The sequence below is a fragment of the Cibotium barometz genome, chromosome 60 (assembly GCF_041138505.1).
Source record: "Cibotium barometz isolate CiBa-2024 chromosome 60, ASM4113850v1, whole genome shotgun sequence".
In the NCBI taxonomy this organism is placed as follows: domain Eukaryota; kingdom Viridiplantae; phylum Streptophyta; class Polypodiopsida; order Cyatheales; family Cibotiaceae; genus Cibotium; species Cibotium barometz.
Window position 1 is genome coordinate 26767770 of NC_141105.1, and position 20635 is coordinate 26788404.

The 20635-nt window shown below is 44.2% G+C and overlaps 1 protein-coding gene across 1 annotated transcript in view; it reads right to left on the reverse strand.

The window, feature by feature from the left end:
* Positions 1–227: 227 nt before the first annotated feature.
* LOC147605183 (uncharacterized) overlaps positions 228–20635 on the reverse strand; it is a 72880-nt gene continuing 52472 nt past the window's right edge. Inside the window, exons 8-19 of the mRNA XM_086794271.1 lie at positions 4088–4171; positions 3879–3998; positions 3621–3767; positions 3464–3544; positions 3293–3383; positions 3139–3215; positions 2812–2867; positions 2638–2733; positions 1666–1750; positions 1453–1578; positions 1113–1273; positions 228–1002 (exon numbers count right to left, since the gene is read on the reverse strand). Of these exons, the coding sequence (XP_086650397.1) occupies positions 873–1002; positions 1113–1273; positions 1453–1578; positions 1666–1750; positions 2638–2733; positions 2812–2867; positions 3139–3215; positions 3293–3383; positions 3464–3544; positions 3621–3767; positions 3879–3998; positions 4088–4171 (1254 nt within the window). The 3' untranslated portion in view covers positions 228–872. The remainder of the gene's footprint in view (positions 1003–1112; positions 1274–1452; positions 1579–1665; positions 1751–2637; positions 2734–2811; positions 2868–3138; positions 3216–3292; positions 3384–3463; positions 3545–3620; positions 3768–3878; positions 3999–4087; positions 4172–20635) is intronic.

Sequence of the window (20635 nt, forward strand, 5' to 3'; positions counted from 1 at the left end):
CTGGTCAGGCTGAGCCAAGCTCCACCCAGTAGGGGAGGAGCCACAGATCGAGATGGGCAACGGTGGAGCTGCAGCACTAGTGCCACCCGCAGATGGTGGCGCAAACAGGAGGCAGGGCACCTGGGCACACAATAAGGAGAAGCTGGCCACGAGCACACGAAATGGCAAACATGAGCATTGAAAGACGGGAGCCTGGAGTTGCATTCAGATGAAGTGAGTCAAGACAGCTCTGAAACCAAATGTTGGGGCTCAAACACAAATGGGTCAACTATTAGGGTTAGGGTTTACTGCAAAGCTGTGCCAATCAACCCTGACACACTTTTAACATCCAATATAACATACAAGTACAAAGGGTATGACAAAGCGTCCTTTCACACTAGATATCCAAGGGGAAAACCAACATGGGAAAAAGCGCCCTTGGTTATGCTCCTGTTCATACGTAACACTACCATAAGTATGCATCTGCCTTCAATTTTATGGATGCTTAAGTCTCTAGGGCACCATGTCCCTATAAAACTAACCTTGCATGGTGATCCAAGCTAGATTTACCTTCTTTTTTTGTTAATGCCATTGTTACTGATAGGCTAAGTTCCACATAATGATCATCCAAGTTCTTGCACAATAGCTGAGTGCATGTTGACACACATGCATACATATGATGACATATCTCTCCACAGTAGAAACTTGGGTGTCATGGGACCTGTTAAGCAGGCCCAATTCGCAGTCACTTGGGCTACAGCTGCAATCGTATGACATGCCGAGATTGGATGCGCTCATATCCATTCTTGATCCATGTGCTCCTTGTGCTTCTAGTTCTCGGAATACTACTCAAAAATGCTCCCGTGATCAGGAAACCTTGAAGGAGGCGGCTTTCAGTAAGTCCTGGAGTACAAGTGGTAGTACTGCTCAGGTAGCACCTGGAGAAGTTCCTTAACAAACCTTGAGATCTTCTCAGTTTTTGAGTTTTGCCATGGAGGCGGCTTCAAGCTATGGGTCAAATACCTACCAAACAACATGCCAATGCTGTGTCAATCAGAGCCTCCTCAGACAAATATTTCTAAGGAATCTACAGACACAAGATTTTTGAACTGTAAAAACGGTATACAACTCACAGCCTCTTTCGTGCACGCGTTACTCCAACGTAAAAGAGTCGACGTTCTTCGTTGAGATCACAATCCTCCAAAGGTATCAGACTGTCACTTGCTCCAACCAAGAACACACAATCGAATTCCAAACCTTTGGAAGAGTGCAAGGTTAAAAGCTTAACTTCATTCTGGCAAGGACATTCAAAAGCATCTGAGAGTCAACTGCATCATCTTGAAGACAACATGTAGTTACCCTACTTATCATCCTTCTGCATTATCAGATGGTCACAGTGTTCATGCAAGCTTCACGAAGACCCTGGGGGTGCATGCAGCCTGATACCAAAATTAAAGGTTGCCACAAACAAACCTTGCCTGTCACCGAATGTGTGTCGAGTTTTTCTTCATGATTCGCCAACAAGGCTACATCTTCAAGAAAACACAATAAAGCCTTGTCCCCGACACCATAGAGACTTGCAGCAATGTCTGCATTAGCCTATAATGAACCACAGTACCCGAGTATAAGAAACACATATCTTCTTCCATACTTTCAAAGGGACAAAGTTTAGAGAAGTCAAATCACCAGTAACTGTTGAATTCGTTCCATGCACTGCTTGAACAAAGCTTCATTGTGTGAAAGAGCCTTAATGTAGGTTTCAAATTGTAATCTGAATCATATTGGGTGCACACAAACGTTAGGATCTCTTTGAAAAACTCTCTTGAATTAGACATATGCTATGGTACGCCATGCGCTTCACTAAGGCAGATCACTTAGCCAAGGCTATCAGCCCCATAGTACAAACCAAGCCCATTGACCTGATATATGACACACAGGGAAGGGCTTCACAACAAAGTCATGTGGAAAGGAACAGGACTTGGATATAGATGAGCATATAATCATTGGATACATGAGTTGGCAATAATAGACAGCATAGGCATCTATCGCCATGGAGCCGAAGAGATAGAGACTTCAACCAGCCAGGGAAGTACGCATCTCTAGAATCTGAAGCAACCTCTACAAAACCTGAGATAACTTGGCAAGAACCAACCACCCACCAGCCAAATGGAGTTGACTATGGTGATTAGAAATGTTTACCATTACAAGCACTTAGTAGGAAGACTTTGAGAAGTAGGTGACTTTACTTTAACATTTGCTCACAAAACCCATTTGAGTGGACAAGGAGCCATGAGTTCAGTCTTTGACTCATCTTGATTGACATAGAGATGACTTTGAGATTCAAAGAGGACCTGCCACTCGAGCCTTCTTATGAAAAGTTACCAATTAAGTCATGCCACAAGAAACAGGTAAATGGGGATCAAAAATTTAGGAAGTGGCAATCCAAATGGGCCCCAGCTTTCCGCCTCTGCACATCAACTAGAAGCAAGGTTTACTAGAGCTTCAAGAGCTAGGCACAAGCCCATCTTTCACATACAACTACTCAGAGAGGAGATTGAGGTTCACTGCTAGAGGAAACATACTGAGTATTTGGGGTATAGGCTGCTCACATGGGATAGGCATCACTTCAGCCCAGCAGTTTACAAAGTAGAAACTTACTTCTCAATGAGTATTCTCAATAGCTTGATGACCGATGACTCGAGACTCATTTCTCGCAGGTGATGGATCACTTCCATAAATTTGAATATACCATTTCTGCAACACCAGTGATGAACAGATTAAATCATCAACAACAACAAGAGAGTGTCCACAGATGCATTACGAACAGCTTGCCTTGCATTTAGCCTTAATCCCAATTCCTTATGTGTCACAGACTCGGTATAGATTCTCTGCAGCAAAACATCAGACATTACAAGCAAAACAGTAAGCTTAGTGTATGCACACACAAAGCATGCAAGCATGCACGTGCATGGGCAAGCACTAAAGCTCTTGGCTTTTTCTTTAGTCAGATATTTAGAGTGGAAAGTCTGATTGCCCCCCCACATTCAAAAAGCTTGCCTGGTCAGGAAAGGAAAGAAAGCAGACTACACAGACTTCTTTTACATGCCATGACTGCAACAGCTTAAGCCATGCAAGCAGCAAGAGATTCGCAGTGCTTACCTCCAAAGCCCTAGGAAATGAGAGGTTGTTGAGATTAGCCCAATGTTTTACTAGGTCCACGCTTCTGTCCCCAATTCCTATCCATTAAAAACCAATATCATGTATTCCTGCTAACAGAGAATGGTTCTGATAATCAGGGTTAGAAAACCCTTACCACGTGGAGGTGTGTTTAGGCAATATTCAAGTGCAATCTCATTCTCAGGATTTGCAATTAATTGCAAATATGCAATTAAGGTTTTCACCTCCTGTTATGATGCGATTCTCAGCTGTTAGATCATGACAAAAGCCAGAATGATGTTTATGGTCTTTGTGATCTCAAACCCACCTTGTTAGAATAAAATGGTGTAGATCCAAGGATCTGGTAAGGAATCTGAGACTTGACAAGCGAAGCCTCCAGCTGAAATGACTGCAAGAAAAAGCCATGGCTTTACAACACGGCAGGTAAGAGTCCCTCTTTAGACAGCATCTTCTTGCTAATATACCTGGACTCGAGTGCGGTATAACAGAGCAAAGCTTCCCCAAAAAGCCTCTCCTTGTCTTACAAGCTTTTGCATCTCTGAGACAATAAAGTTGGCTTCTAGAATCGGATTTTCAAATTCCCCTACACCAATAGGCACCGCCTTGTACCCCTATAAACAATCACAGGCTGTCAGAAGGCAGGGTTGTTGCTTATGGTGTTGGCACCATACACCTTTGCAATGCACAGAACCACACTACGAAGAGGAATTGAAAAAAGCAACCTTTACTGGAACAAGGCTTAGGGCTTGCAATGACCCAATCCGACGGTCATAATGACTGTACTTGAGGATTACTGAAGCAGCTTTCACAATGCATGACGAAGACCTGTAGTTTTCCCTCAGCTGCAAAAAAGTAAGATATCGTCCTTCATGCTGAATGGTGACTTATCTCCTCTACAAGCATATATACCTTTAGTCATTGTATTGCAAACCTGGAAAGTGGATATGGAAGGGAAGTCCTTCTCCAAAGCCTTTTGCATGTGACTAAACTCTGCACCTCTCCAACCAAAGATTGCCTACAAAAAAACAATAAAAGAGAACCATAAGCTCACCGGCATAATGATTACATGCAAAGCAGAGCACTGCATATAGTAACTACTTTGACAACAACTCCAACAAGGCTCCTCTCATTATTAAGGGCAAAGGATACTGTCAACACAATGTACTAATGCTACTGAAAAGACTACATGCTGAGAGGTAAAGATGGTCTTCTCTTCCTCCTCTTTTGTCAATGGGCTGCTGCTCAACCATACTCAAGTCAACTCCAATGATCCCAATGGAGTGATGATGTGAACATGTCCAGGGATATGGTTGATCAATCCCCAAAATGCAACAAGCCCAAAGCTTTGTGAAAAGCTTTGAACTCTTCACGAGGAAGAGCCTTCATGAACAAATCCACCATGTTCTCATGTGTAGACACATAGACCAAGCTGATCTTGTTGGGATTCGAAGTCTCATGTGTCCACCTTGCATGTATGTAAACCCAGCTTGTGAGTCTATGTGTCCATGTGTGTGTACACTCCCTACGAGTGTTACTATGTATGTGTGTGTGTGAACCACCTCTTATAGGTGGATAAGTGTGCATTAAAGATAAGTCTTTGGGGTTGGCATAACCCTTAGGCTATAAAAGCATTGTACTTGGTGAAGCCTAAATCGATTAAGTATCTCATTGAGTCATGCAACATAGTCTCTCTCTAGAGCTTTGTTCTTTCTCTTCTCTGCCTCTCTCTCTCTCTCTCTCTCTCTCTCTCTCTCTCTCTCTGCACATGCACACCATGAGTGCTTTCATCCTCCTTGTGAACCTGTAACCCTAACCCTAAAAATGTCAACTTGGCATCAGAGATAGGGTTAGCCGCTTAGGGTTTCTACAGTCGCCTGGCCGCCTGCATCATCTGCCCACCATCAATTGCTGACCACCTGCAGCCATCAGTAGCTGCTCGTCTACGCTTCGCCCTACTGTCGTCACATGTTCCCTATCGACCAGCTGCACTCGCCGCCAGCAGCTGCTCATCCACGCCTATTATTCACATCATCAGAAATCTACCCTCTTTAACTCATGTGCAGCACCTCAATTCCATCCCCTGCAAACATCAAGTCCCCATCAAGCATCAACATCATCTTCACCGTAGCTGCATCTCGTAAAATTTTGAGGCTCTTTCTACATTTTCAATTTCTGCATCAAATTGAAGCTGCAACATCAGAATAAATTTGGGCTGAAAATTTCCCATCTACATCAGAAATCGAAGCTTTTGCACACTACCGAATTTGGGCTTTTCTCAAATTGGCTTTTACCAGCCAAATTGAGTGAAATTGAAACCTGCAACAGCCTTGATGTTGGGGATTTTGCCAAAATTGACCTAAATGTCAAAAATTGAAGAGTCCAGCATGTTTACTTTTTTGGGACTTTACCAAAAATCGACATGTTATGGCAAAATTGATGCCTTCCACATCAATAGGATCACCCCCATAGGTACTAGCAGTGGCAATACCACTCTGGACCACCCTGACAGCGCCAAGATTTGGCATCGACACTACTTGGCTCCACCAAAGGAGTTCTTACCTCGCCAGTCACGCGCCCGACTTCCTGTCCAGGCTACATGTACTAAAGGATTTCTCCCGCTGATCATTTTTTATTTGTGTGAGTGTCCAGGGTTCTCTCCCCCGAGATGTCCCCCAAAATATCTATATTTTGTGTTTTTCTTTTTATATGTTTCTATCACCTTAATCTATAAAAGGCTCCATCTTCTATGTAAACCCTCTTTATAGTGAAGGGAGGTTAATTTGAGGGCTGATGTATGTTGTTGCTGTGGATGGAGGGTGGATGGGAGGATCGTGATTGGCGTCCTGTGGGCTGGGGACGCCGGGTATGTCAGAGTGCGCAACCTTGTTCTGAAGTGACTCCTCAAGGACGAGGCGGAGCTGAGGTATCATGTGGGGTCCACTATGCCGGTATCCTCTCCTTGGGCCCGGAAGAAGCTGGTGATGGTTGGGTAGCGAGGAAAGAAGGGTGGAAGCTATGGTGGCTGACACTCTCTTAGGGGTGTGTCATGGCCCTGTGAAAATGGAGCAGGACAAGTGTGGGCATGGTGGTTGCAGGGTCAGAATATTTTATGATTCACATGGGGGGTGCCCGGACAGTGTTTAAAGATGTGTGGACAACCCTAGGTGTGAAGGGGGAACATTAAAACATTAACTTTTAATGTTTATAAAAGTTGCCCCTAGGCCTTAGTGGCCCTAGGGAACTTATTAAGTTGGGGCCCTAGGGATTAACTTGGGAAGGAGGTTTTCTCTTTCTTCACTCTCTCTCCTCCCTTTTTGGGGAGTCGTGTAGCAAAAGGAGAGGTTTTTTCCTTCATGCGCTTGTGTACATGCGTGGAAAAGCACAGAAGGAGGAAGGCGCCTGCAGAAGACTGTTTTTTTGTGGCTGTTTTCTGGGAGCTGTGTGCTGGAGCAGGCCGTACAGGTCCGTACGACAGCAAGTACTGCTGTGGACAGAGGCGGCGTTGAGCTGTGGACAGATACAGGCTGCAACAGGCGGCTGCAGCTGCTGAACACAGGCTGAACAGGTTGTACGACTGCAAGTACAGTCCTGTACCTTCTGCAGGTACACTGTACGGCCAGTTTTGGGGTAAGTACAAGAGCTGGACAGTACTGTAGCAGTCGGCGCAGGCAACCAGCAGCAAATCAGCAGGCGGCTACTTCTGAATTCTCTGTAGAAACAGCCCGTACCGTCAAGTACAGGCAAGTACAAGCAAGTACAGGCAGGTACAATCAAGTACAGTGCTGATTTTCAGATCTGTACTTTCAAGTACAGCATAGGAGTGAGCATCAGGAGGAAGATACAGGCAAGTGCAAGCACATGTGTGAAGCAGGATTGTGGGTTCAAGTGCCTGCAGGCACAGATTGGTGCTGTTGCTTCCTTCAAAGTTGTTTCACGAGCTGAACTTGGTAAGCCTTGACTCTGTTCATCCATCTCTCTTTCTATTGCTTGATGTCTGCTACAGGTATGTGTTATCTGGCTCCTTGTGAGAGGAGGTGTATGGCAGATTGACAAGAGATTAAGACAGGGATTGAACAGCATATGTATGTTGAGCTGAGAATATGTATCATGCTTATGAGTTATGCCAGATGTATGCCCATGGCTGGCCTGCTTTGTGAACTTGGCTGATCAGAGGGAGGCACAGTGTGTTGCTTGAGGACACAGATCTGTGTGCATAGATCCTCTGTGCTGAGAAGGATTTGTGGGCAGTCAGATTGGACTACAGGTGTAAACTCTTGGCTGGTTTTTGTGTTGTTCTCAGCCATACATAATATTTTAATGGAATAAAGAAATACCGCAAGGGGCGCCAAGCTTTGGGGCCAACAGGTGTCGTTGTGTATTCAGATTTGGGCACTCTAGCTCCAATCTGTGTTTGGTTTTTCATCTAGACTACAAGTGGACGGGTGTTAGCTCTTACCGCACTCTGGTTCTTTATCAGAGGCCGGTTTCAAGGTTCCGTTGCCGGGAACAATCATCAACTTTCTGAAGGGGGTGAGCTCGTGGTTGTTTTGGAGAAAGCCATCGCTGAAAATTCAGCAATCATGTCTGATACAGAGGAAGAGTACTTCTATCATGAAGAAGAAGAGCAAGAGTCTTCTCCTGAAAGAGATGTATCTGAGGATATTTTTGCAGGAGAACAGGCTGCAGATGATGAGCCTTATGAGGATGTAACACAGCCAGAAGATGTGCATGGTAAAGAGGATGATGATGCTCGGTTCAAAGATCGCTTGGCTGGTGTTATGGATACTTTTATGCAGCTCACTCAGAGCGAGAGATTTGCTGAATTTATGAGATCTCGCACAGAGCCCCGCACAGAGCCCCAGAAAAAAAAGAAGAAGGTTCGTTTGAAGAATCTTTCTCATGGTCATAGTGGTACCACTCCACAGGATCCATCTCCTGCACAGTTTCCGAACATGCAGCATGCTTTTGGTGCTAACCCACAGAGTTCCTTCTATGGACAGCCACCTATTCCTCAGCAGAACATGCATCCAGGGTACTTTGGTGGTGGCTCAGTGTTTCAATCCATGACTGGGGGTTATCCTCAGGGAGGCATGGGTATGTATGGGCCTTTTGGAGCCAATTTTCAGCCTGGCATGCAAGGGAATATGTATGGTGGTATGCAGTCCGGTATGCAAGGAAATGTGTTTGGAAGCATGCAACCTGGGATGCAAGGCAATATGTTTGGTGGCATGCAGCCAGGTATGCAGCATGGAATGTATGGAAACATGGCTGGGATGTATGGTATGCCTGGTGTTGGAATGGGAAATGTTGACCCAATGATGGGTATGAATGTTGGGGGCAGCAATCTCACAAAACCACTTCCATATGATAATCTAACGCCTATGGGAAAGGCGAAGGATTACAAGGAAGGGGGAGCTGCAGTGAAGTTTGACACTTTCAGTGGGGCCAAGGATAAATTGAAGGCACTTACCTTTTTACAGCAGTTTGATGCTGCTTTTTCTGGTGGGAATTACACAGAGTCCTCGAAGGTGAGGAAAGCTGCCACTTTTCTCAAGGGCAATGCTTTGCAGTGGTGGTCTACTCTTCTTTTGCAGGGCATAGCACCCACTACATGGGTCCAATTCAAACAGGTTTTCTCTTCCGTATGGCTCACATCTACATTCGAGGTGGATGTTATGACAGCATGGCACAAGCTGGATGCTTCAAAGTGTGATAGTTTGGAGGATTATAACAAGAAGTTTTGGGAAGCTCTACTCCCAGTGACTTCTTATCGTGCCGTGCCATTATCTGAGCAGGTTGAGAAATATTGTTGTGGGCTGCCCAAGGAGGTACGAGATTATTGTATAAAGACAAGAGTAACGAACATGTCACAGATGATTGAAAATGCTATGACAGCCAATGCGTTACTCACAGGTGGTTCATCTGGGTTTAAAGGCAGTAAGAAATTGGGCAAGAAAGCTGAAAAATTTGGGCATGCTTCTCGTGATGCTAAAGGGTCTACAGAGACAAAGTATAAGAAGTTGCCAATGCCCAAGAGGACTTCTGAGGAAAGACAGGCTTTGAGAGATGCTCAAAAGTGTTTTTACTGTACTGAAGAGGGGCATATGTCATTCAATTGTCCCAAGAGAACGTCCAAGAAGGACCCTGACAATAAAGGAGAGCCTAAGCCAAAGAAACCAAAGCCTTCTGCAGGCTTAGTTCCTGATCTTGTGGGTGAGCAGCTAGGTGGTGAAGCTACAGAGTTGTGCAGGGCATGGGGCAAAGTGAGAGATCAGAATGCTTTGATCTTCTTTGACACAGGTGCTAGAGCCAACTTCATTTCACCAGATTTGGCTGGCCGATTGGGGATTCGCGCAGAGGAGATGGGGCCGTTACATGAGGCAAATATGGCTTGTCCAGGGTATGCAGAACCCGTTACTCCTATCATTGGGAAGCTTCGGCTTCATTTGCAGGGTTATGTGGACAGTGAGGAATTTTTCATCATGCCTTTGGATGGCTGTGATGTTTTGTTGGGGATGCCATGGTGCCACAGGGTACATGCGGTGGTGGATACTTACAATAGGAAAATTACTCTGACTCATAGAGGGAAAGAGCATGTATTGGATGTAAAACTCAAAGGGGAATCTGTTCCTATTGTATCCGCTTCGGCGATTTCATCAGCAATGAAAAAGCATCTTTCCGCGTACTTGATTTATGTAAAGGATGCACAGGATGATGAGTCTAAGTCTAATTTGTCGATGTTAGATAAGGACAGGGCTGATTTCTTAAGTGGGTTTCAAGACTGTTTTTCCGAGTCATTGCCAGGAGAATTACCTCCTGAGAGGCCAGAAGATCATGCCATAGATCTGATTCCTGGTAGCACTCCACCGAATAGACCGCCGTATCGTGTTAGTGCAGCCCAACAAGAAGAGATTATGAGTCAGGTGCAGGAGCTATTGAATAAGGGGTTGATACAGCCTAGCTCATCACCCTTTTGCTCACCTGTGCTCTTAGTGCAGAAGAAGGATGGTTCTTGGCGCATGTGTATTGATTACAGGGCGCTGAACAAGAATACCATCAAGAATCGATTCCCCATACCGAGGATCGATGACATCTTGGACCGCTTACAGGGCTCCACAGTTTTTAGTCGTATTGACTTGAAAAGCGGGTATCATCAGATACGCATTAGACCCGAGGATGTGCAAAAGACAGCATTCCGAACCACATTTGGGTTGTATGAGTTCTTGGTTATGCCCTTTGGTTTGACGAATGCGCCTGCCACATTTAACAGAATGATGGACAGGATTTTCAGGCCTCATAGAGAGTTTGTGGGCACATTCTTTGATGATATGATTGTGCATTCACGAACTGAGGAAGAGCATAGAAGGCATTTGGCCATTGTGTTTGCAGAACTCAGAAACCATAGATTGGTGGTTAATGGCAAGAAGAGTGAGTTCTTTTTGCAGGACATACATTTCTTGGGGCATATTGTGTCTGGTCATGGAGTCCGTATGGATCCAGCAAAGGTGGAAGCAATACTTAATTGGCCAGCTTTGAGGACCGTGCATGATGTACGCAGTTTTCTAGGATTGTGTTCCTATTACAGGCGTTACATACGGCACTTTGCTGAAATTGCTTCGCCTCTTCATGCTTTGACGAAGAAAGCAACTCCGTTTCGATGGGCTGATCGGGAAATTACAGCATTCAAAAAGCTCAAAGAAAAGCTTACTTCGGACCCAGTATTGGTGTTACCGGACCTCCGAAAGGCTTTTGTTGTCCAGTGTGATGCATGTGGAAGCAGCATTGGTGCAGTTCTCATGCAAGAGGGACATGTGATAGCCTATGAGAGTAGAGTTTTGCAAGATGCCGAGAAGCATTTGCAGGTGTATGAGAAAGAGATGTTGGCTGTAATTCACGCTCTTTCTACTTGGAAACACTACTTGCTTGGGGCTGATTTCACTGTGCAGACAGATCATCAGACTTTGCGATATTTCCTCACGCAGACTAAGCTTTCAGAGAAGCATATGCGTTGGGCAAACTTTTTGTCAATGTTTCACTTCCAGATTGTGCATGTGGAAGGCAAAAAGAATGTAGTGGCAGATGCTTTGTCACGCAAGCCACAGGTTTCTGCTGTTTCACTTGCTTATCATCATGAGCTTGATGAAATGAAAGAGCAGTATGCCCATGACGAGGATTTTGAAAGGTTGTATGATCAGATGTCTGAGGGTCAGCGGCATGAGCATTACACTCTCAGAGATGGGTTTTTATTGATGCATGGCAGACTGTGTGTTACCAGGCCATTGCGACTCAAGGTTATGAATGAAAGTCATGCTCCACCGTATGCAGGTCATAGAGGTATTGACGCCACGGTCAAAGCAGTGGAGACTTTCTTTTATTGGCCAACCTTGAGAAGAGACGTTGATGTCTTTGTGAGGCAATGCATCGTATGTCAGAAGGTAAAGTTTGACCGTCAGAAGACACCAGGGTTATTACAGCCTTTACCTATTCCGGATAGACCTTGGGAGAGCATTGCCATGGATTTTGTATTTGATCTTCCACGGACACAAACGGGAAATGATGGCATCTGGACTATCATATGCAGGTTCAGTAAGCAGGCTCATTTCATTCCCGTGAGGAAGACAATTAAAGTGGATCATATGGTGAAGTTGTTCATGGCGAACATCTTCAAGTATCATGGCTTGCCTACGTCTATCATTAGTGACCGTGATCCACGGATGACGAGTTTGTTTTGGAGAGGGTTGTTCGACAACATGGGTACAACTCTCAAGTTTTCATCGTCATTTCATCCACAGACAGATGGTCAGTCAGAAGAGGCTAACTCGACAGTGTTGGATCTTCTCAAATGTTATGTGTCAGAGCATAAGCAACAATGGGAAAAGTATCTTCCTCTAGTGGAGTTTGCATATAACAACACTGTACATAGCTCGACAGGCAAGGCGCCTTTTGAGATTGTAGAAGGAGGGAAGAAGATACCACCCATTTTGCATACAAAGGATAAGATCTTTGAGGCTGATCAGTATGTGGAGAGTTTAGATGAAGCTTATCGGAGAGTTAAGTTGGCCCTCCAGAAAACTCAGCAGAAGCAAAAGAAAGCCGGAGACCGTCACAGACGTGATTTACAGTTTGCATTGGGTGATTGGGTTCTTTTGCGTTTTGAAAAGGCTAGACCCAAGAAGATGAAGGGTAAAGAGCGCTTATTCCCTAAGTTGAGTATGCGATATTATGGGCCTTTTCAGATTTTGGAAAAGATTGGTGAGGTAACCTATCGTTTGAAGTTACCAGATCACTGGAGGATTCACAATGCTTTTCACGTGAGTCTTCTTAGACCTTTCCGTGGGGATGTGCCTGAGGATGTATCAGATGAGGCTCAGCCGGAAGTTGAGGAACTTGAGGAGGTTCTGATTCCAGAGCAGATACTGGCACATAAAGAAAGGAAGGTACGAGGTAAAGTTTCCCGTCGCTATCTTGTGAAGTTCAAGAACTATTCACCGATGGATGCGAAGTGGATGGAGGAAGGTGACTTAACAGATTCACCTCAGGTTTTGCAGCTTTATCTCGATGCCTTTGAGTTAGAGCCGACTCTTATTGTGGCTCATTCAGGTTCAGCAGAGCATGGGTCTAGAGCATTACCTGATGCTCAAGAGGGGGGTAGCACCTCCACTCCCTTGATACAGACAGGCTCAGATGACATCTAGAGGTTGCTTGGTGCAGTTTTTATCTCACCCGAAGGTACTGAGGCTGACAGTATATCTGTTTATGGGACTTCTATGATATATGTGTACTAGTCACATGGAGATTTTTGTGGATATGTATAGTTCACAGTGGTATACAACTTGGACTATTATTATGCCATTGGTTTGCAGTGAATGTTGATACATGTGTATGGCTCCGAGAGATTGGGACGCTGATCTTGCCATATTGTATATTTCACTTTGGATATTTTGATGCATCACCAGAATGCAATCGAGGACGCTTGCCATCTTTCAAGAGGGGGGTATGTCATGGCCCTGTGAAAATGGAGCAGGACAAGTGTGGGCATGGTGGTTGCAGGGTCAGAATATTTTATGATTCACATGGGGGGTGCCCGGACAGTGTTTAAAGATGTGTGGACAACCCTAGGTGTGAAGGGGGAACATTAAAACATTAACTTTTAATGTTTATAAAAGTTGCCCCTAGGCCTTAGTGGCCCTAGGGAACTTATTAAGTTGGGGCCCTAGGGATTAACTTGGGAAGGAGGTTTTCTCTTTCTTCACTCTCTCTCCTCCCTTTTTGGGGAGTCGTGTAGCAAAAGGAGAGGTTTTTTCCTTCATGCGCTTGTGTACATGCGTGGAAAAGCACAGAAGGAGGAAGGCGCCTGCAGAAGACTGTTTTTTTGTGGCTGTTTTCTGGGAGCTGTGTGCTGGAGCAGGCCGTACAGGTCCGTACGACAGCAAGTACTGCTGTGGACAGAGGCGGCGTTGAGCTGTGGACAGATACAGGCTGCAACATGCGGCTGCAGCTGCTGAACACAGGCTGAACAGGTTGTACGACTGCAAGTACAGTCCTGTACCTTCTGCAGGTACACTGTACGGCCAGTTTTGGGGTAAGTACAAGAGCTGGACAGTACTGTAGCAGTCGGCGCAGGCAACCAGCAGCAAATCAGCAGGCGGCTACTTCTGAATTCTCTGTAGAAACAGCCCGTACCGTCAAGTACAGGCAAGTACAAGCAAGTACAGGCACGTACAATCAAGTACAGTGCTGATTTTCAGATCTGTACTTTCAAGTACAGCATAGGAGTGAGCATCAGGAGGAAGATACAGGCAAGTGCAAGCACATGTGTGAAGCAGGATTGTGGGTTCAAGTGCCTGCAGGCACAGATTGGTGCTATTGCTTCCTTCAGAGTTGTTTCACGAGCTGAACTTGGTAAGCCTTGACTCTGTTCATCCATCTCTCTTTCTATTGCTTGATGTCTGCTACAGGTATGTGTTATCTGGCTCCTTGTGAGAGGAGGAGTATGGCAGATTGACAAGAGATTAAGACAGGGATTGAACAGCATATGTATGTTGAGCTGAGAATATGTATCATGCTTATGAGTTATGCCAGATGTATGCCCATGGCTGGCCTGCTTTGTGAACTTGGCTGATCAGAGGGAGGCACAGTGTGTTGCTTGAGGACACAGATCTGTGTGCATAGATCCTCTGTGCTGAGAAGGATTTGTGGGCAGTCAGATTGGACTACAGGTGTAAACTCTTGGCTGGTTTTTGTGTTGTTCTCAGCCATACATAATATTTTAATGGAATAAAGAAATACCGCAAGGGGCGCCAAGCTTTGGGGCCAACAGGTGTCGTTGTGTATTCAGATTTGGGCACTCTAGCTCCAATCTGTGTTTGGTTTTTCATCTAGACTACAAGTGGACGGGTGTTAGCTCTTACCGCACTCTGGTTCTTTATTAGAGGCCGGTTTCAGGGTGTCTCTCTATGTCTACGAAGCTCCAGTATCAGGCAGCGCTGGTCCAAGAAGTCCATGATCCTGGATAATGGACCGAAACCCTCACAGAAGAGATAGTGGTACCTCCCACAGATCTCATAGTACATTGGACAGTGACAAGTATAGTGCACTTCTATCTTGATCCCTATGTGGCATAATCTGTCACCATTTGGCCACCCAATTGGTCCACTTGTGTTTTCTCATTATGTATGTACATTGGACTAATGTCCATGGCAGTTGCATATGCCGGGGATTGATGCCACTCATGTGATTCTGTGGACTTGGCTTTCCGTTGGGACTTGTGCCTGTGTGTACATGCCTGAAAATGCTTGTAGGATTGGTGTTCCATTGGGTTTCGTACCTTGTGTACTTGCCTGGAGCACGTCTATTTTGGTATAGTTTCATGAACGGGGATTGTTCATACCAATGCTGCATTATATAGCATCTTTATGTGCTTTCTTGCAATTGAAATTGCATGCTATTTTTATGCTTTCCTTACCAATGTGTATTAACGGGTAAGAGGACGCCCGTTCGTGAACCATGCGTGTAACTGTATGCTAACATGGTTATGTGGCATGTGATAGGTGGTAAGTATTGGTCATAAACCTAGTCTTAGGAATTAGCACTAATTTATAATAAGTGTGTGTACACACTTCATTAAGTTTTAGGCAACCAAAACTCACTTATAAGTTATGACCAGCCCTGTGTTTGCACACACCAATGTCCCGAGGTGGACAAAACCCAATGCCCACTGCCCATACCTTATTCCCTTTGTACAAAGGGAGTAACCAGCCATGTGTCCGTTCTAGCTTGCACCACAAGGCACTTGTCCTCTATACTTGACACCTAGAGTGGACAACTCACCGTATCTCTCTTCCCTTTCTCTCTAGAAGTAGGCGGGGCTCATGAGGCCTCTTTGGCTGTATTTTCTGCACTTTCTCCTCTTGCTAGTGTGTTTTCCAAGCTTCCAAGAGTGTTTCCAAGTGGTATTCACTCTCCCACAGACTCCCAATGACTGAAATTCAAGAAAACAGCTCTTATCTTTGCTGTAATTTCTAGTCTTTTGCCGAAAACCCTAATTTCAATCCTCCTTTCTCAAGTTGAACCATAGGGGAAGCTTTCCCAAGGTTCCCTTCATCCTCTTGAAGACTTTTGTCACAAAGGATCGCGATAAATTGAAGATTTTAACACTCCAAACACTTCCATCGCGAAGACTTCCGTTGTCATCGACTTTGCTTGCAATTGGTAAGCTTTGATGCTTAAATATGGATGCAAGTGGCAGAAGGGAGGAACTCAACTCTATGATTACATACCCTGTGTAGTGTTCTCTTGCAGATTGTTGCTACCATGTGTTGGTGAAACAATAGAGAACATATGGTAGGGAACATGGACAATTGAGAGGGTAGTGTGAGCTACAAGTCTACACCGACAACACATTGTTTGCAACACTGTATTCATATGCATTGGTATGGAAATCTGGTCAGAAATGCCCATGACACTATGTACTTGCTTCTCCCAAGATCAGTATACTTTATTTGAGGGAGGGACAAGCCGTTCCGGCTCATTGTGCGTCTCTTGTTAATTCAGCAAATTACTTCTTGTATTGAGCATGTTGTCCATTAAATCTTGGTGTATTTAAGTGTATTGATTAGCATTGTGTTTAACCAAGTTACATTGGTAACACAGCATACGGTTCTCTTTCACTTCTATCGTGAAAGACGATCACCGTGAACACTAGCTATCCCTACACTTAGAACTATGGACAGCCATACAGAGAATGTTGGAGATGCTTACACAAGAGACGGGGACAATGAAATGCATGCTTCCAATGCTATACAGGATGAGTAAACTCATGTGGTGCACATTAGGAAACAGGAACATGTGGGACAGACTATAGTTGTCTCGTGGCAAAGAGAAAATGCAGGAAGATGAGTCCATAGCCTTAAGGACTGAACTTACTCATATGCAGGCTCTTCTTTATGCACAACAAGAAGAATTGAAGCTCTACCACCGCAAGGATCCATTGGTATATGATTGTTTGAAGACCAAGAAAGTTGAATCTTATATGGATCATGCAATGGCATTGATTCCTCAAGAGTTGCACATGCAACCTAGGGATGCAGCACGTGCATACTTGGCTCATACCGAGGATGCCTATGTAGAAAAGGCAACCAGCCCACATGCCTTGGTATCCCCATAGGTGCCCGAACAAGAACTTATGTCTTAGAGGATGAATCCACATGCTATTGGAGAGGAACTATCGGCAACTTCACGCCATGCAAAAGAACCCTATGTATAGAATATAATGTTTATAGCAGTGGTCAAAATGTATGTCAAATGCTATTGCCGGCTGAAAATGTGCATGCACAACATATGCAACATGGGCTGCAATTTTTTGTTGGTGCAGGTATTCTGCGTATCTCTCATGCCACTCATGCCTTCGAGTGTGCTTGTGAGGGAGACACTATAGGTAAAAATGCACCAATGTGTGTTGAGGCGCCAGCCATGCCTCATGCTTTACAGGGCACATGTATCTATGCCTAATGCATCACTTTTTGTTCCTAAAATGATGCCAATCACAGGAGTTGTCCCAATGGACAAACGTGCGGGAAAACATGTTGAGATACAAGCTAATGCATCAAAGTCGGAGACAAATCTGTGAAGTTTGACGCATATCATGGAGAATATGATGCATCAAAGACACTTGCTTTTATTGCCCAGTTTCATATTGCTTTTAGTAATGAGGATTTCACTCAGAAATCCATGATCCGGCATGTAAGCATGTTCATGGAAGACATTGCTGCCCATTGGTGGCTCACGAAGAAGCTCTCACCGAATCTTGTTAGATCATGGGAAGAGTTCAAGGAGAGGTTCTATGCCCAAATCTTGCCTCTCAATCATAGTCACCAGAAATGTTTCGGGGTTTTTGGGATTTCGGGACAAAACGTTTCGGCCTTCGGCTCAGAAACGCCAAGGTTTCCGTTTTTTTCTATATAATTTTGCATTGCTAAAGTTCCAAACAATAGGAACTTTTAACATTTTGAGAAACATTTTTTTTTTTGGGAAACCAAAAAAATTAGGAGTTTCTGAAACGTTTCTTGCATTTCGAGGTTTCTCACTCCAGAAACGCATTTTCATGTGACTATGCTCCCAATGCATTGAATGAGATAACAATAAAGTGGGATTAGGTGAAGCAGAATGAGGGAAAAACAGTGAATGCATATGTGCAAAAGTTTTGGAAAGTGCTTTTGGAGGTGTCTCCATTTATGCATGTCACCGAGGTGGAAAGGAAGAGCAGATTTCAATCAGGATTGCAACCCGTGTACAAAGTGGAACTACAAATGTATCCTGGTCACACCTTACACCAACTAATCGCAACCGCTACTACCACCAAGCAATTGGAACTCAAGTTGAGTCGATCCAATAAGGCTAAACCCACATTTCAAGGCAAAGAGAGAACTGTCCAAAACCTCCAAAATAATGGATAGCCACCTAAAAAGGACCAAAACCAAGACAAAAATGGTCCAAAGGCTGAAAATAAGTCTACCAAGAAGTGTCCCTTCAAAGTGAGAGACTATGGTCTCACTCTGGACCAGAAAAAGCAATATATGAGCGAGAGGGGAAATGCTTTACTTGTGATAGCACCGAGTATATTGCAAATGCATGCCCAAACAAGAAGAAGTGTGATAATGCGAATGCATCAAAGCCCAATGTGCATATGGTTCCGGATGTGCAAGGCAACACTTCACATGATAGCAAAGTATATGAAGCTTGGGAACAGCTTAAGGATCAGCCCACTTTGTTCATGTTTGATGATTGTGCAGCTGAGAACTTCATACATGGGTCCTTAAATTGAAGCAGGGGCTGCCTTTGTTGGTAGAGAAGTGCAGGTTATGCCTGTTTAGCAAGTTGCGCATATACATTCAAGCCTATGTGGATCATGAGGACTTTCTTGTAGTGCCTTTGAATGGCTGTGATGTATTGCTTGGAAAGCCTTCGCATACACGCATTGATCCGTGCAAGGCTTACAAGACCAAAATGATCATCTTCATGCATAAAGGCCGAGAGCATGTGATTGATGTTGGTGAAGAGGGTGATACCATTTCCCTTGTATCTCATGTACAAATTAAGAAAGTAATGAAAAAGAGTATTTTTGCGTACTTGATTTTTGTACGAGATCATGTTAAAGAAAATAATGTTCATGTAAACACTCTTAGTAATGATAGATTGAAATTCTTGCACAAGAGTACAATGATTGTTTTGTTGATGAGTTACCAAATGAGTTGCCACCCATACGACTGGAAGATCATCGCATTGATCTTGTGCCGGGTAGCTCATCACCTAATAGGCCTGCCTATCGTGTAAGTGCATCCCAAAAACAGGAGATCATTAAGTAAGTAAATGAGCTTCTTGAGAAGAGTTTGGTTCAGCCAAGCTCTTCCCCATATTGTTCACCCGTCCTCTTGGTTCAAAAGAGGATGGATCTTTTCGTATGTGTGTGGATTATACAACTTTGAATAAGCTTACCATCAAGAATCGGTTTCTGATTCCACGCAAAGACAACATCCTTGACAAGTTGAATGGATCAACATGCTTTAGCCGAATTGATCTCAAGAGGGGTATCATCAAGTGCCTGTGGTGCCTGAGGATGTACATAAAATTGCTTTTTCAAGACAGCATTTGGGCTTTATGAGTATCTTGTTATGCCTTTTGGTCTTACGAATGCCCCGGGTACATTCAATAGAATGATGAATCGCATATTCCGTGGGTCTAGAAAATTTACAGGTGTCTTCTTTGATGACACCCTAGTCTTCTCGAAGACCAAAGAAGAGCATAGAGCTCAATTTGCTATTGTTTTTTAAGAACTCTATAAGCATAAACTCTTCATAAATGCAAAGAAGTGTGGGTTCTTCTTGTCAGAGATACATTATCTTGGGCAGATCGTGTCCAAAGATGGAGTGCGGATGGATCCTGCAAAGATTGACGCAATTTGGAATTGGCCCGAATTGAGATCAGTACATGAGATCCGTAGTTTTCTTGGATTATGCTCTTACTACCGCAAGTTCATTCAGCACTTTGCATGGATTGCTTCTCCTTTGCATGACTTGACAAAGAAGAAGGCTACATTCAAATGGACTGATGTAGAGAGGGATGCATTCCACAAATTGGAAGATGCAACTACACATGGTCCAGTGTTGATCATTCCAGATTTGCAAAAGCTATTTAGTGTAGAATGTGATGCATTTGGAAATTACATAGGAGCTTTCCTAAATCAAGAGGGACATGCCATGGCTTATGAGAGCTGTAGAGTGCATGATGCAGAGCTCTCTCTTGGCATTTATGAGAAAGAGCTCCTAGTTGTAATTCATGCACTTATCATATGAAAACATTACCTTCTTGGGGTTAATTTCACTATGAAAACAGATCACCAGAGTTTGAGGTATTTTCTTATCCAAACTAAATTGTCAGAGAAGCATATGAGGATGGCCAATTTCCTCTCTATGTTTCATTTTCAAGTCTTGCACACCCCAAGAAAGAAGAATGTAGTGGCAAATGCATTGTCACGAAAGCCGTATGTAGCAGCTATCTCGGTTGCCTCTCATGGAGACTTGTCTGCCATGCGTGATTTGTATCATACGGATACTGATTTTGCTAATATTGGGGCTGATTTGGTGGCTAGTCATGCACATGCCTCATATGATATCAAAGAGGGTTATCTCATGAAAGATAATCATCTATGTGTGGTGTCTGACATAAGGGCAAAGGTTTTGGATGAGTGCCATACTCCTCCATATATTGGTCATAGAGGCATAATGCCTACTATGCACATGATTGAGCGGTATTTCTTTTGCCCAGGTATGCGGAAGGACATAGAGGCACATGTACGTGCATGTATCACTTGTTAAAAGGTGAAATTTGATAGGCAAAAGGTACCAGGTTTGCTTCAGCCATTGCCTATTCCCACACAGCCATGGGAAAGTATTACAATGGATTTCATTATGGACTTGCCACG